Here is a 17,350-nt window from a genome sequence, read left to right as displayed (position 1 = left end):
GCTTTCTAGGAATTAGGTAAGAATATTCTTGTTATTTGAGGAGTGTTTGTTGAAATTAGAGTGTTTTTTGGGAAAAGATAATGTTGATTAAACCAAGTGATTACTTCAAGTCAGAATGTGAATTTAATTCCTTTGGCCATTAGACCCCTTTGTGCTCTGCTAAAATGAGATCACGAGAGAGGAGACTTCTGTGGGGGTGACAATATTTTTTTGTGCTGCATGTTTTGAACTGGAAAATGAATTATTTTGACAGCCGCAGATCTGACTGCTCGGTGATTTTGACCTGCTGCGTGCAGAATGGGTATCTCTGTCACCTATGTTGATGGAACATATAAAATTTCATTTTTTTGGTCCAGTTGATGTTTTGGGTGAAGCAGACACATGTGTCGCTAAGAAGTGGATAGGTGACGGTCCTCAAAGCTACACTGTGGAGATGGGGTCAGTACCTTTGATATTGGTGTCACAGCCTGTTTCTGGAATTCCTGCCACCCTGGAGCAGCAGAGGAGGAAAGGATGGGGCGGGTTGGAAAGGCAGCCGTTCATGGAGCAGCATTTAAAAGCAGGTTAGTTAGATTAGGTTTTGCTGTACTGGGAAGCCGGGTCACACACAGCACAGAAACAAACGTGCCACGGGCGCGGATCTGCCTCATCCGAGGGCTGGGCTTTCTGCGAGTTCACGGCGGGGAAGGAGGTGAAACGATCCGTGAGAAGCGTGCAGAGGCGGCGGTTCCGCTGGGCTTTCCCAGGTCCGTCGGTGCGTTTCCCCGAGCCCGCGGCGCTGAGGGGCGCGGGGCGGGCGTTGTGGAGCGGCGCGGGGCCGGGCGGAGCGCGGTTACCCCCCCCCCGCGCGCGGGTGGTACGCGCCGGGCGCGCACGGGGTGGAACGGTCCATTTCCTGTTCCCGTGCCGCCGGTGGGGGGGGCCCGGCCGTGAGGGGGAGGGGGCGGCGGGGCATGGCGGCGGCGCGCTGAGGCGGGGCGGCCGCGATGGAGGCGTACGTGCTGGAGGACATCCTGGAGGTACGGCCGGGCCGCGAACAAAGGGGCCGGGGGGGCGGCGCGGGGCACCCGGGGCTGCCCCCCCCCCCCCCCTCCCCGACCGTTGGGGCTGCGGCGCTCGCTGGGGCCCGGGCGGGAGCGCGGCCGAACGGGGCCGGGGGGCTCCGGGGCGCACACCCCCGGCGGTGACATTGCGGGCACGGTACCGGGGATTTCGGCTTTTTAATCCTCGTTTGTGCCAGTGTTTCATTTTCGTGGGTTCACAGAATCAGGGAATGGTTTGGGTGGGAAGGGACCTTCCAGGTCATCTGGTTCCAGCTCCCTGCCATGAGCAGGGACAGATTCCACTGTCTCAGGTTACTCCAAGCCCTGTCCAACCTGGCCTTGGACACTTCCAGGGATGGGGCAGCCACAGCTTCTCTGGGCAACCTGTGCCAGGGCCTCCCCACCCTCACAGGGAAGGATTCCTTCCTAATATTCGATCTAAACCTCCTCTTTTTCAATTTGAGACTGTTTTCCCTTGTCCTGTCACTCCAGGCCCTTGTACGTTTCCTTCAGGGACTGGAAGGCTGCAGTTATGTCACCCTGAAGCCTTTTCCAGGCTGAACAATCTCAATTCTCTCAGCCTTTCCCCACAGCAGAGCTGCTCAATCCCTCTGATCATCTTGGTGGCCTTCCCTGGACTCAGTCCAACAGGTCCATGTCCTTCCTGTGCTGGGACCCCAGAGCTGGATGTAGCACTGCAGGCGGGGGTCTCACCAGAGCAGAGGGGCACGTTTTTGCACCATGTAATTTCTCTTACTGCATTTCCAGTTATCTCAAGCATAGCCTGCTCTTGCTTCCTCTGCAGAAGCAGATCTCCCTCTGCAGCAGTGATTTATTATGAAATAAATGACATTATCCCTTCCTGTGAGGCTGAGTTTGGAAATGCCCTTTCTGCCAAATGGAGAGGCCAGCCTAGAAATCATAAAGTGAAACTCGTGTTCCAAGTGACACATGTCTCTATTCCAGGTTATATTCACTGTAATAGTTCAAAGAAGTGTTCACTGGCACAGGCTGCCCAGAGGAGCTGTGGCCACCCCATCCCTGGCAGTGTCCAAGGTCAGGTTGGACAGGGCTTGGAGCAACCTGGTCTAGTGGCAGGTGTCCCTGCCCATGGGAGCTGTAACTAAAATGAGCTTTAAGGTCCCTTCCAACCCAAACCATTCTATGATTCTATGAAATACCTTTTTCTTGTTCCTGTGGTTTTTCAGGTTTTGCAAGCAAAAACATGATTTGATTGCCAGATGACTTGTCAAAATATTTGCATGTCTTCTTTATTGTAACAAGAAGCTGCTACCTTATTAACTGCTGTCAGAATTCACAGGAAGCAGTTCTTCCAGCAATGCTGAGCTTGTAGGCTTTTTCCCTTAGTGGCCACACTTAGGTTGCTCTAAAATTTTAAATCAGTGGGAATACTTGGTGTTAACTTCCCTGTGACCCTTGGAACTGTTTGACATAACTGCATCCAGAATATTAACTCAGCTGTTCACTTTGTGCTGAAGAAACCAGCGCAGATGTGCGAGCAAGGCATTTCCACCAGTGTCTGTTTGTGTGGCTGGGCTTGTGTGGGGAGGTAGGAAGAGCAAGAGTGAACTGGGCTTTGTGCCACCAAACAAATATTTCAGTACTTCACTTGTCTCATTGCATACTGAAAGCTTTTTCTTTTTTTTTTTTTCTTTGTTTTAACCACAATTGTTATGTGAAGCTTCATTGTATGTCAAATTAATAAGGTACGTGGTGCTTATTAATAGTCCTGTTTGGAAAGGCAGTTGGGAAGTTAATTTTGTCAGTATAGCAGAGTTTTGGGGTTGTTGTGTGACTTGAGCAATTACATCTTTGCTTCTCAGAGTGGATATGGTGGCTTTTCTTTTGATAATTTCGTCACATTCTCTTCCTGGTCACAAGACCGACTGGATCCAGGTAAAACATCCTCAGGAATCAAGCATGGCTTGTCTGGCCTGGGTTGTGTGTGAATGAAGGGTTGAATCAGTCCAGTTGAATCCCTGGTAGCAGTGGAAGCTGTTCATAATTTCTTAGCACATCAGTGGAGGTGCAGTAATTGTCCTGCATTCCGGGACGCGTCCAGAAGTACAGCTTCATTCCCTCAGAACTTGTTTCTGTTGTAACTTAGAGCAGTGTGTTTAAGGTGTGTGTCTTATTTTCCCATTTCAGGGCTTTTTATCTCCTGTGGAGCAGTTTCTGGTGCTCATTCCAAGACAGCAGCGTGAAGGTTGAGAGAACTGCTCTTGCTTATGCAGCAGGATCTGTCACCTGTGTTGCATTGAACATAACCAGGAATTATGTAGTATGTGGTTAAATTTGGAGCGATCAGACCTTGCCTCTTCACAGAATCTTCAAGAATGGTTTCTCTCTAAGTTGGTTATAATTTAAAATAGGGAAAAAAAGGTGGTTTTTGTGGAGTGCTAGTTCTGTTGAGTTAGCGCAGAGACAGAGATTCAGCTGTTGTTGAGGTCCTTCCTGCAAGGGGTGTGTGAGTGCTTCTGGGGCCAAAATCCCTTCTGAGGGATGAAACAGAACTAAGTCTTCAGCAAATTTAATGCAGCTGCAGGCAGGCATGGCTGTCAGCCCAGAGGATTTCATGCGGCGTCCTGGCCCCCCTGTGCTCAGGCCACCTTCAAAGAAGGTGCAGTTGGTGCGGAACTGGAGCTGCTTTGCTGCTCTCAGCTGAAGGTGAACGTTGTCTTGGCTCTGGTGCTTGAATCTGGCTTTGAAAGCTTTGTGTGGGAATACAGTTGAGTAAAATTACAGCACTGTGGGGTAAATGTGCAGTCAGCTTCCGTTCACTTGGTTCTTCTTCTGCTCCTGGATCCTGGCCACACTTGTTGGTTGATGTGTGACCTTACTGGCACAAGGCTTTTTTTGTTAGTGTAACCTTTTCGGTTTTGGCTTTTGTGTGCCAGTGAAGGAATAATTACGTTACAGGAGACCTCAGTATGGTATTCAGAGTGGGTGTAAACCTGTAGTTGTGCTTTTGCTGCTTGAGTTAGTCAACAGAAACATTTTCTGGGGTGGGAGGATAGCTTCTGTCCTGACAGATGAGGATGTGGTCTGCATTATTGTGTGCTGAACTCGGGCTGCCAGCTCAAACCCACTTGGGAAGCTTAGGAGAGTGGAGGGGTAAATTTATATTTGCTCTGTTGATTTGAGGCTTCTGAAGAGAGCAGCCACGTGCTCTGACCTTCAGGTTCTTTGAAAGCTGGTTTGTGCTCAGCTTCAGGGAGGCAGACTGGAGTCCAGCACAAGCCCATATGTGGCACTTCCTTTGTGTCCTTACTAACTGCTTTTATGTCCTTCAGCTTTGTGGTGTAAGGTAAATATCTTCCACCTGCCTTGAGCTGAAACATGAAATCAGAGCAAAAAAATCTTCATTTATTACTGTGATGTTGGGAGTATTTCCTGACTGCTCCATGGAACACTGATGGAAGGGAGAGCAAACATGGAATAGCAGAGTCATGTCTTACAATGCACATTCAGAGATCAGGGAGGCCTCTGCAATGCAATTTTTCTTTTCTTTAACAGGCCAAGGCTTTTAATATTTATAAACATTGTAGTCTCTTAGTCTGAAGATTAAAATAAGCATTATATTGCAGTATTTGGGCATTAGTAGCTTTCCCACGTTCCAGCTCTTAAAGAGGCTAATCCTTTCCCTGTTTTCTTTCTCACAGTTTCTCTTGGTAATCTTGTCTGGTTTACTTTTTACCTGTTTTCCTATCTTGTTGAAGAGTCTGCCCGTATGAAGTTGGTATCGGGCACTAATGTGCTCCAGCATTCCCTGGTGATTTCACTCATGGAATATCCTGAGTGATTCCCTGTCCCTTGGAGCTGCTCTGCTCATGCTGCCTCATCTGCCCATTTTTGCTGTGATGTGAGGCAAAGGGCTTGGAACAAGCGTGTGTTGAACCTTGTAGAAAAACAAATCCTATCTTGGATTTGTGTTACTTGCCCCCTCCCAGCTGATTTGATCAGACTGTTGTGCAGGGCAGGGAGTGGGAGCTGGGTTCCCTTGTGTGGCAAGTAAAATGAGAAGTAAAATCTGGGAGATGCAATTTCTCTGGATCTTAAGCTGTTTCTCCTTGACTGGCAGGAAGAGGATACAAGCTTGATGGTATAATTTGGAACCATTCTTGTTATTTATGCTTGATTGCTTTATCTTTTTCAGTAATGGTTTGTTCTTGGTGCAGTAATATGAAAAGGCAATTATTTGTGAGAAACCTCTAAGGCAGTAAAGCAACTTCATACTTGGTAGCTGCTGTTGAAAGGTCAGTGTTATTCAGTGGTTGTTTCTGCCAGTGAGGGCCTTGCTAATTGGGAAAGCTTAACCAAAGCCTAGACTGGTGGGTGGGCTACGTGATTTGCAAAGCTCTCTTTGGACCCAGGCTCTTCATCTTTTAAGCTGTTTGTTCAGATTGAGTCTTAGTGAAAAACATGGAGAGAATTGAGAGAGATGTTTCAAACGTGGATTTTAGGTTTTTTCCCCACTTTTTTTACACCCTCCATATATCCTGTCTTTAAACTTCTGTGGAAATGTGTAAAAAGGTTGTTTTCATGGCTAAGGTACTCGTTCCTTTTTTCCCTGCATGTGCCTGAAATCTCTTCAGATGTTTGCCTTGCTGGAATTTGCTGGCTGTGTTGACTGGTGGGAAGTCACATGCTCTAAAGCTGTAACCCACACTCAAAACAACCTGTTGCACTGCCTCAGCATCAAAATCCTGTGGGAAGGAAACCCAGGGAGCTGCCTGGTATAAATAGTGCTTCTCTGTCGCTTTATGGCCGTGTAAACATGGAATAAATATGGGAAAAAATCTTTGTGGAACAACTGTGATTGGAAGTATTAAGAGGAGAGTAGACATCAAAATTCTGGTGATTTGAAGGAACTTGGCGTGTGATGTTTATATCTAACATGGGAAGCCAACAGTGAAAAGGAAGGACTCCACTTAAATTGTTCTCTTTGCCCTTAAACCTTGACTGACTTTTTTTAACAGAGCCTGGTTTTGATATGATGGGGAAAATAGATACATTTGGTTTTAGTCACACTTGTGCCTTGCTTTAGCTACCTTCACAAGTCTGTTCATTTGCCATATGTAAAAACTGTTCAAATCTGTTCAATATGCAGCAGCTTTCAGTTGGATGTGCCAAATAGAGCAAAAAGAAAAATTGTAATTCATTTATTAGGTATGCCTAACAGTAGTTTGTATTGGTGGAAGAATTCAGTGGCTGTCAGGCTTGTCAGAATTTTAACCAAGTGAGTCAAAATTATTAGAAATAATTCCTTCTGTGCTCGGTTCCCCAGGCAGTAAGAATAGGAATTCTAATCAGATACCAAATCCAACTGTCTCCTGCTGTAACTTTATCCTCCTGCTTCTCTGTGGAAGAGAAGGTTGGTCAAATAGGCCGTACTGGGTCCTTCACTGAAAAAATCCCATTGTAAATGCCAAAGAAGGGAAGGAAATCCGTGTTGAGTTTCAGCTGGTTCCTTGCACTGCTTTGTTGGGCTCAGGTTTGGGCAGTGTCAGCGTGGTCTGTGCTTTGGGACAGTGGCACAGCTGTTTATCCAGTGAACTTTATAGGGCAGGAAGAAATACCGAGGAATTAAATGGGAATAACTCGAGGTAATGTCAAAGCTCTTGACCTAACTGGTCATATCCTCCCAAACTGCTTTTGGTTTAACTTTATAAATATCTCTACATAATACTTTGACTTGGTTATGCTGCATGATGAGAGATACCAGGAATTATTACCAACATTAATTATTTCAGCAGGATAATTACATGGAGAAATGTAGATGTCCTCTAAGGACCTCTGGTTTCTACTGTCCCCTCCCTGATCCTGGTGGGTTAAATTGAATGTGGGCTGCAGAACTTCTAGAGGCAGAATACAAGCAAATTTTTGTCATCTGCATAGGGGGGGGAGGATTTCTATAGCTTGCTCTGCAGTTGAATGGCACTAGGCATTTGGTTTTCTTAGGATGAACCCTTTTCCTGATCTTCATTTAAAACACTTTCCTTAAGGGACCATTCTTGAGTCTCCAGGCTCCACTGGGTGGTGAATTTTGGGCAGTAGCAGCTTTGCTGGTGTCTTTGCTGTTTCCTGCCTTGGGGAGTTAAGGTGAGGGAATGGGAGCTAAACCTGTACAAGCTAAACACTCTGACCACTTCACTTAAACTTTGGGCACGCTGGAAACAAAATGCATGTCTGCCGAGTCTCCATCTTTTTTTTATCAGCAGAGCAATGTTTGACATCTCCATCCTTCCAGGAACAATACTTTCCTCTGCATTGTGTAGTTTTTCTTGTTTCTAATGTGCTTCAGTGTCCACATGTCCTGTCCATCGGTCACTTAGTGTAGCATGGCTTGGGTAAAGAAACTAGCACCTGCCATCAAGAAAGACAAGTTGTGGGACGAAGAAACCACATTTCTTTGGTTCTTCTGGACCCTGGAATAGTGTTTTGCATTGGGACTGTGAAGGGAGGGGTGGAGTTGTCTTGTGGGGTGCTGTGTCAGTGGACTGATGCTCTAATTGCCCTGGTGGTGGGAAGGCAAAGCTGTGATTAAGCCAAGCAACACATGGCGTTGCTCGAGGAAAAAATTTGTTCTCACATTACTGCTTTCTGCTTTACATATCTGCTCCCCAGTAGATACTGTATTGCTGTGAAGAAGCCCGTGCACATGTCAGTGTTTCATTCATGCCAGAGGGAATTCTGAGTTGGACTGGAACAGAGTAGCTGTTTGTGTGTTCATCCTGTCCCTCCTCCACATGTCCTCCTTCCCTTCTGCTGCCTCATCCTTCGGTGCAGAGCACTTGCTGTTGTGAAGAGCAGCCGACCAAAACTACTTACAGAAGGGAAAGATTTCCTGCCAAATTTGTGTAAGAAAACATGTGGGCAGCTTAAAACTATTTCTGTTTCGAGCCCAACTGGTGGTGTGCAGTTCAGGCCACTCGCTCACGGCGTTTTATACTCAGTAGCCACAGTGAGTGAATGAGTAAATTTGTGTGTCCTTTGGGTGACTGCTGCCTGAAATGCACGTGGCAGAGTATGGGCAAGAGTGGTCAGAGCTGAGAGTCTGAGAGGGTTTCCTTTTAGCAGGAGCACTGAGGAAGAAATAGGCAGCTTAGGTGCGTTTGCAGTAATTTTGTTCAAGGCTTTTGTTCCGCAGTGTTGTCTTGGAGGAGAGAAACGGTTCTGGAGGCAGAATGGGTTATACAAAGTGGGCAAAACAGGCAGACTGGAGTGGGAGGAGAACAGCTTTTCTTCCTTGCAGTGGTGGGAGAGATGGATGTCTGTCAAGGCTGTGTCTTTTCCTCCAGAGTAGATCTCCACTTTGCTGAGCACAGTCAAAGAGACAGAGTGCTGCCATGGAGGGGACAGGGAGGGCTGGGGAGGGGCTGTGTGACAGTGCTTTTTGTAGAGCACAGCAAGGTTCCTTCAATCCCTGCTGCTCTTTTGGACTGTCTGTTTTGATTTGTGCCCTTCCCAGCAAGGTGGTGGAGAGGGCTGGGAGGTGCAGTGAGGTGCATGTGTTGCACCACAGCTGGGTGATTCCCTCAGTATTCTGAGGAAAACTCTCCAGGTGGTTTTTGGACATGAGAAGGTGTTCGAGGTGCTGCTGCAGCAGTGAAGGTGGAGTTGTTTGTGCAGCAGGGAAATTGGTTCCCTCAGTTTTGCTGGTAACTGAAGGGCTTTGTGCCTGGGAAGGGGAAGTCTCCTAAGCATCAGGTTTGTGTGCAGCCTGGATCCAGTTGAGCAGTAAATTGGTGTGAAGCACAGAGCCTCTCAACTATCTACTGGATTCACAAGGGTTGATCATGTTTTCATGGAATGGTGGCACTGTGGGCTCCTTTTCCCGTGACAGTAATGTGTGGGAGCCATCATGGCTGCAGAGACAAGGACAGCTGGTCCTGCTGGGTGGGTGACTGTGGGTGCTGGTGGTGGGTTCCTACAGACACTGTCATGGGGGCTACACTCCAAGAAAAAAACAGAGCTGTTATCTGGAAACCTTTGGGTAAGGCAAGGAGTTTCCTAGAGACAAGGGACATGGTGTTTGAGTCAAAGGAGAGCATGAGGAATCAGAGTAACTTGTGACATAATACAAGGTTTTTAATCCTTTATTTCTGTTCCTATTATTTCTCCTGTCCTGTGATCTTATCAGTCTGTATATCTCAGCATCTGTGTTTGGGGATGAAAATATGTGGACAAACGTGGATCACTTGCCTTGTGATATTGTTGAAGGAAATTCCTGTTGGCTCTGTAGCTTGTCTGCATGTCAAAGCTTCCATGGAATGGACATCTGTCTGTCTTCTGTTGGGAAGCTTTGGGGTGTAAATGAGCATGTGAGCTGCCCTCTGTTTTGGAGGCAAATTTGGCTTTTAGATCAGAGTTGGGAAACAGAGAGAAATAAGTCATTTGACAGCAGTTAGTACCCAGGAGTATGGTCCTGGTGGGAGTCGTAGCTGCTGTCCCACTGCTGTAGTCCTTGCAGCCGCAGGAGGAACGTGGCCAAGCTGACTGGGCTGATTGCTGAAAGTCTGTGCTGGCTGCAAAATGCTTTCTGGCACATTTAGTGTAAAAATCTCAAGCATCTTGTGGTGAAGACTGGGAAAATCCGTGGTTTGTCTTTGCTTAACCTTAGAAATGGAGCGTACTCTGTCAGGGAAAATGCACCGTGTGGAGGCTTCCTTTAGGGAAATGTGCTTGGAATGGATAGAGGTGACTGCGATTGAGGGGTAGGGGGGTGGTCTTGCCTGTGACTGACACCATGAGCTATAAATCCTCTGGATCTGCGTGGATTGCGAAGTTCAGCAGCTTCCTTGGCATGGACTCCCAGGCAGAGTTGCTGCTCTGGGTCATCTGAGGGCTCAGAGCCGCTCCTGCATGGACACACCGCAGCTCGCTGTGAGCAAACCTGGGGGAGGGCAGGGCCCCACAGCTCTCTCTGCCCAGGGCTGTATTGCTGCTGCCTTTGTCCACATCCAAGTTGGGATGTTGTGTTCGCATTGTTCAGCTGGGCTGAGCTATGGTCCTTAGAAAAACAACTTGTTTCGGCTGGAAATGGATGGGTGTGCACAGTTCTGAGCTGAAACTTCGACACAGTGTGTCGGGCCAGGGAAAGAGAAGAAGGGAAAAATATTCCAGGAAAAAGCATTTGTGAGAAGTTGGACCACTTTTAGTGGTGCAAAACTGCTGTAAGCTCCCTTCTGGAAGGATTAGTGAAGGGTCTTGGTGTGTTACAACAAAGGCTGAGAGTGACAGAGAAATGGCTGCTTACTGAGCTGTGAAAAGAAAGCTCAAGGTGCTTCTCCTTGAAGACAACAAATGTGTAGACAAGCCCCCTGAAGTTAATCAGTAATAAAGTGTCCTAGTTAGGATAACTGGGACCAGTTCATCACTGTATGGGTGTAACCCAAAACTGTGTATTCTATAGCCTTCCATGCCATTTCACAGAAACTGTTGTCAATAGACTACTTGCACCCTCTGGCCAGAGCAGCCTGACTCCTCAGGCTATAAACTGGGTGTTAAGAGGCCTGGGAGATAGGAGGGTGCTTCTGTCCTCACACCCTTTGTGGAACTCCCCACCCTGAGAGAGGTACTGGGCATTCCTGCCTGAACTGGAGAATATATAAGCTTGGAGTTTTGGAACTTTTTTAACCCCTGGTGGGATCCAGAGGAAGACTGCAGACCACCACTCTTGACCAGACTGCAACAGCACTCTCACCAACAGGTTTTCCCCTCTCCTTTTTCCTTTGGACTCAGGGGGCCCAAAGAACACCACTCTGTTCATGCCCCAGGGTACTGGGTTATGCATTTGGGTTTTGTGGGTTAAAACCTATTGTTTGTCTGTATAATCGTACTTATTGTATTATTTTATTAAATTGTTATTTTGATATATAATCTCTCTTTTGAGTTGGGTTCATTTCCCCTGCTGGTTTATCTTTAAACCAGCACATAAAGATAATAGATTATCATTGGTATTTCAACCTTGGCTCCTGTAGAGATAGCACAGAAGCAATGCATTTGTGCTTTTAACAGCGCAGGGGTTTGGGGGGTTTCTTTTAAGTCTTCACCCTTGGCTTAGTTGTCACTTTACAGGAAGATGCTCCAAGGATCCAAGTCAGTCGCTGTGGATCTGTCAGTGCAGCAAGGTGCTTCACTGCAGGCTTAGAAGTGCTTGTACTGAGAATTAATTAAATCTAGCCTTGGAATATACAGTCAAGGCAAAAGGTGAGTCCGGTGGAAAAGGAACGTGACCAACTGTTAGAGAAGGATTTTCTCTTTCTTGGGAGCTCACCTTCCTTAAACAAGGCTTAAGAGAATAATTAGTCCCTTGAAAGTAGGGCAGTGAGGAGTAGGATGTAACAGTGCACAGCAGGACTCCTCAGTCCCTTTTTAGCAGTGCACTCGCCGTCTGGAGGTGCTGGTGTTGCTGTGAATGAGGTGTGCTCCAGGTGGATGCCCAGAATCTTCTGTTAGGAGCAGAGTCATGCTTAATGTGCTTCCCAATTTTTACATATTGAGTGACAAAACTGGAACAACTTCATACAGCAGCACTGTTCTGTACTCCTTGTGTTCTTTACAGTCCTTAGTTCTTACTACTGGATCCGTCAGAGTGAGGATCTCTCTGAGTCTGTGGTGGTGGGTCCTTGGCATGTGTTTATTCGGGAAGGTTGAGAGTCCTTGAGGAAAACTCTAAAATGCCATTTCTGTAGCTCTTATTACCAAACCCATGGCACAGCCTGGGGGGTCAGAGGGAGTGTAACCCCCCTAAGCTTTTCACACCTGTGGTGAGGAGACGCCAGTTTAGTGACCCTATAAGTAACTTGGTAAGTAGCTTAAGTGATGCTTAACTCAGGTACTTGAGAGAGAGCCTTGGGGGGCTGCCACTGCTGTTCAGGTGTGACATTGGAGGATTTTGGCAACCGAGGGAGGGGGTGATTCTGGGGAGCTCCATTGGACCATCTCCTTCGTGGTTCTGTGCTCCCTTTGCTTTGTCTCTGCTAAAGAGACTCAGCAGTGAGGAAGATGTGACAGGTGACTTGCTAAGGGTGGCAAAAACTGCCTGCACAGGCTCAAGCTGTCCCTTTAGTATCCCTCAGTTGTCAGGGGTATTTTCTGCAGAGAGCAGTTTCCATTTTGGTTCTGCACCAGCGTGGGAACAGCCTTTATTAAAGGTGTTACCTGTTTGTCTGTGGCTCTGAGGTACAACACCACATCTTGGCTGATATATATAGTTGTGTAGGAGTTATTTATACACTGTCAGAGCTTTGCTTTGTGGTTACTTCTTTCCAAACCCCCTCCAGAAGAGATGGTTTCTCTCAAAAGTTCAGCTTTTGTGGGGTTTGGAGGGAGAGTGAAGGTGCAAACCTGCGTTCAGGGGGTTGGATCAGAAATGTGGCAGCTTTTTATTTTTGAGTTAACAGTGTTGTCTGAAGCTGAGCTTTCGGAAGCATGAGGACATGTTCCAATGGGGTTTCCTAATTGTGATTTTTATATCTTGTTATTCATGTCAGAGACTAAAACGTGTTTATTTCCTCCCCCCTCCCCATGGATGTGAAATTGGGGCAGGGAACTTGAAACAATGGCGAGACAAGGTGTTGTTATTTTTACATTGGCATGAAATTTTTCTCGCACGAATGGTTGCAGCTGAATACCAGCTAATGCATGAATTTGCTTCATGTGGAAGTGTGCCAAGTGCTTGGAATTAGGATTCGAGACGGAAAAAAAGAATATTATTCCTTGTAGTTTCACAGCCTTCTCACAGCCACAGCTTTCAGCCTGCCTGCCTCTGTTTTCCTTGCAGTGTGTGTGCTGCTGGGGATGCAGCGTGCTGAGGAGAGAGGGAATTTTCCTGTGAATACCTCAGCACCTGTCTCGTCATCAGAAGCACACTGCAGTCCTAATGCAGGTGTCCCTGCAGCAGAGACTCTGCTGGTGCCAGTCTGGGGACTCTGTTATGCCATTTCAGCAGCAGGGACTGTTACTCCTCTCACCTCCCTCCCCCTTGGTATTTTTTTTGGCAACAGTGAGAGAAATGAAGTGTATAGTTGAAGAAATAAAATGAAAGAAGATACTGTCGAGATGTTCCAGCTGCCAGACTTCAGATTTCTGCTGAACGAGGCATTTTGGTTTGGGGAGGGTCAGTCCACGTTGGGAAGACAACAGCTGTGATTGTGCATCCCAGATAAATGGGAGTGATCCTCACTGTGCAGGGAAGAGATGGAGCTGGCAGATGGAGTCTGTGCTGACAGTGCTGCTGTAGTAGCGGGGTAGGGCAAGTGAGAATCACACAGCTTGTTCCTCATGGAAAATAGATTGGAGGAAAACCCACCAAATCTGCAAGGCTGAAATAGAGTGGGCAGGATCATCTGCTGCACTTGGCTTCCCTGTCTCCTCTCCTTTCCCTTGCAGTGACCAGGGAGCTGGTCTTTAGATAAAGAAAGTGGTGTCTTAGGGAGCCAGGAAACCATCACTTTCACTTCAGAGCTATGTCATCTAAATTGGCTGGTGGTGATGCTCTGGTTTGATCCCCAGAAATAGCAGGCACTGCCAGAGCCTTGGCTTCAGTAAAGCTTGGATGGAATTTTTTCTATAATGCATTATTAATGCTGTGAAGATCTGCGTCTTAAAACGCCTTGAAACCTGTGTAGCTAAGTGGTAATTTCACCTGGAAACATGGAGGTGAAAAAGCAGAGCCATAGACTTTGCCCTAATATTTAGTTTGAGAAGGCCCAAATACATCCCCAATGTTTTATTTGAAGGCATGTTAAGTTGATTTCTCTGTGTTGATGTTTCAAATCAGAGTATTTTTTCTGCTGAGCTGTCTTGAGACTGAGATGGGTTCGTGTATTTTGAAAGCATCAGAGGTGATGTTCTGGGGGCTTAGAGGTAGCAGGGTGAGGGAGAGCAGGCATGAAGTTCTTGCTTTAGTATGGTGTATTATACATCACAGTTTGCAGGTTTTGGGTTGCCTATTTGCCTGTTGGGTTTTGGGTCCTGAGGTGAAAAATACTTGGCCCGGTTTGCCATGTTCCAAATATATCATCTCTCTGTTTTAATCCACTCTTGCCTCAGGAATCCCTTGATGTGCATCAAATGGTTAGATATAAGACATTAAAAATACCCACCAGTGTTGTGCAAAAGGAGCTTAGTTAGTTACCAGCCAGAGCTGGACTTTGTTCTTGCACTGGGAAGGGGTTTTATTTCCTCCTGTGTGTTCCAGTTGCAGGATAATGGTGTAAATGTTGCTGTTTCTGGGGGAAACAGTCATAGGGTGCATTCCTGGAGTGAACACCAAAAAATATTGTTGTAAAGAAATACTCATCAAAGTTGTATGAAAGGCTGAGAGAGAGATATATGTCTTTTTTTTTTTTTTGGTGCAGTGTCTTGGAGGTGTGAAAGCTAAAACTGTTCCGGAGTGAAAGCTGAGATTATCTTGGACAGGAGCTGCTGCAGTGCCAGGGGAAGCAGTGTGGCTGGGGGTCAGGCATGAGGAGTTCCTCATGGAAATCAGGATTAAAGCTGCTCACCCGAAGGGAGTCACTTTTAGCTGAGTAAGGGAAGAATCTGGAGTGTGGGACTAAAGTCAGCGTAGTAGGGCTGAAGTTTATTAACTGACCTGGCAGTGGTGGTGGTTTTGGTCTGAAGGTGGCTTTGCAACACCTGATGGCCTCCTTATTAAATTTCATGTCTTTAAAAACTTTTTGCTGCTCTACAAAAATTTGGGAGCTGGGAAAAATCGACTGTTGCAGCCCTTGCTGATTGGCAGTGAGTGAGTACCTCCTGAAGAACTAATCCAAAAGCAGTGTCAAGTAAGGTTTGTTTGAGGGGGTACAGTTTGCTACCTGGCAATAACCACTGGCAGTTCCTTGTCCACAAGGTTCTTTGGAAGGGCTTTGTACTGGTGCTTATAGGATCCATTTGGCACCCTGTGGGTGTCACACACCAAAGGCCTGAGTGCCAAGGTAAAAATTCAGCAAATTCTACCTTGTATTCAGTGCCTAATATAAGACAGAAGCTATGGGAGTCATCTGAGAAAAGCTGTGTTGGATTGTAAACCTGAAAAATAGGGGCCAGCCCCAGGAATAAGGACAAAACCTGCAGAGAAAAAAATTTTCATGAAAGGTAGGGCTTTTTGTCTTTTAAAATACTTGTCTAGGCTGGTGTGGTTCATCCCAGTCGGGTTTCAGATGCTGTTGTTGTTGTATGTTAAAAACACTGAAGGTTAAAAAATAAATCCTGTTATGTTAATGAGCCCGAGTTGCTATTTCCCAGCCTGTGGAGAGCTGTTGTGAGCCTGACTGCCAGACACCTCACTGCAGTGCTCTCCTGCCGTGCTGCTGCCTCAAGAACTGCTTAGTGCTGCTTTGGAGCATGTCTTCCAGACAGAGAAATATTATATTGTCTGTTTGCTTATTACACATGGCCAAAATCCAGGGAAATGTCATTGGATGTTTGGCCAGAGGTGCCTATCAGGTTCTCCTGAGCAAGTGTTTGGGCTGGGTCATGACACTGTGTGCCCAGATGTGCCATTTAAGCAACTCTTTGCTCATCTGCACATGTCACAGCCATGTTATTTTAGTTTTTTGGAGTTTGTATGTAGCTTGTATGTGCTGTGGGGTCTTGAATTGATTGCTCTGTGTTCATTCCTGGCTAAATGCTGGAGAGCAGGAGCACAGAAATACTGTGTGCCTGCAGGATGGCCTGAGGGAGAAGGAGCAGGGAATGGGATTGGCAAAATGGGCACTAGGAATCAGGCAGGGGGCCTGAGATAGGAAGCAGAAAATGACTTTTTAAAGCCTTTTCTTAATGGCTCTGAGTTGTCCTTATAGCACAGCTGTGATTGAGCAAAACTGTAAATCGGTGATAAGCTGATGCTAGAGATGCTCTGTAAATTAATGAGCAGAGCCATGTGTTTATTAGGTGGATAAATTTATTTATTAAATTTATTAGGCTTGTGGCATTTGAAGTGAGGGTGGTGGGTGCTGGAAACAAAGTGTTTTCTGCCATTAGTCATATAGGGCATTTGAAAGAGTTGATTTTATTGTTCTGTCCTATCCATAAAGTTCAGCTCATCATAAAGCTCTGTGGTAATGGTGGCAGGTTCTTCTCCTGATAATAAGATTAGAGTTGCTGTCACTTTAAGCTTGTTATGTTAATTTAGGCATTGTTATACCCATTTTGGTATTTAGGAGACTTGCCTAGCTGGATAGCTTAGTTGATGGTGTGGTTCTAGAGGAGCTGCTTGGTGTCAGGTACTGGGTTTCTATCTCCCATGTGAAGGGACAGTTGTTTGTGAGTGGAATGTTTCTTCCCTCTTCCCTCCCTGGCGTGATGTAAAATTGGGAAAATGCTAATCCGTGTTTAGCCTTATAAGTAATAAATTTGGAATCAGTAGGTAACTCAAAGCTTTTCTTGAAGCCCTTAATGCGTGGGTGTTTTTATTTTGGGGTTTGTTTCTGTTGTTTGGTTGTTTTTTTTTCTGTGTGTGTAGTTATGTGAGGTTGTGTTGGGTTTTATATTGTGAGGGAAACTACGGGAGGAAGATTCTTGTTTGACCTTAGTTCACATCTGTGTGTGATGATGTGGAAGCTTCTGTATGGACTTGTGTCCACAGTGGGATCTGTGCTGATGGCAGTTTTCTCTGACTGGCTTGATGAGAGAGATGGCTGAAGGTGGAGTTCCCATCAAGAACTCAGTTCTGCCTCTGTTGGATTGAGCATTGCCTGGTGACAAGAGCCCTGTCAAGCAACTCAGGTGTGCTTTGTCTTTTTGTCCTAACCGGGCATTTCTTAAAAGGCATGTTCAGTATTTTGTGTTTGGCAGTCAAAGTATAAAATTACTGACATCTTACAGGGCTGTCTTCAGGGTGTACAGACATGAGTCCCTTTGAGAGCATCTCAGATACTTGGGAATTTTGTTCTGTTTGAGTGTGGAAGCATCAAGTACACTAGAAATGATTATGAGCCAAGTAAACTTATGCAAGTACAGAACACGAGATTTATTTTTTTTTTGCAGGATGAGAGAGGAGAAGTCTTGTAGAAGGGCTTGTGTTGGGGCCTGTCTGAACAATTGGGTTATGTCAGAGCATTGTTGGATCGGAGGAATACTGACGGAGAACGCAGATGAAACATTGTGATATGTGAGGTGGAGCATTTGTGTGCTATTCTACACTTCTTTTTTTTTTTTTTTAGTTAGGGGAAATAAAATACATCTGAAGCCCTTTAAAGGAAATGTCTGTTTACTTGGCTTGGTACATGGAAATGCTTTGTCTTCAGTCTGTAGCTTCCGTGGAGAAGGCG

General features: G+C 46.2%; 1 protein-coding gene across 9 annotated transcripts in view; it reads left to right on the top strand.

The window, feature by feature from the left end:
• The window catches only part of ANKRD17 (ankyrin repeat domain 17), a 70,139-nt gene that overhangs the window by 15,408 nt on the left and 37,381 nt on the right, over positions 1-17,350 (top strand). Inside the window, exons 1-2 of one of the 9 annotated variants that reach the window (XM_027669676.1) lie at positions 966-1,019; positions 17,067-17,195. The exons of 7 other annotated variants lie outside the window; for them this stretch is intronic. Coding sequence is in view for 1 of the 2 variants with exons in the window: in XM_027669675.1 (XP_027525476.1) it covers positions 987-1,019 (33 nt within the window). In the remaining variant the exon portion in view is untranslated. Of the gene's footprint in view, positions 1-924; positions 1,020-17,066; positions 17,196-17,350 lie in introns of those variants that run through there. One more of the 9 variants, XM_027669675.1, reaches the window with a different exon arrangement.

Source organism: Corapipo altera, unplaced genomic scaffold (assembly GCF_003945725.1).
Source record: "Corapipo altera isolate COAL_440 unplaced genomic scaffold, ASM394572v1 258, whole genome shotgun sequence".
NCBI lineage: Eukaryota > Metazoa > Chordata > Aves > Passeriformes > Pipridae > Corapipo > Corapipo altera.
The sequence above is the reverse complement of the archived record's forward strand: the minus strand, read 5'-3'. Positions and strand labels throughout refer to the sequence as shown.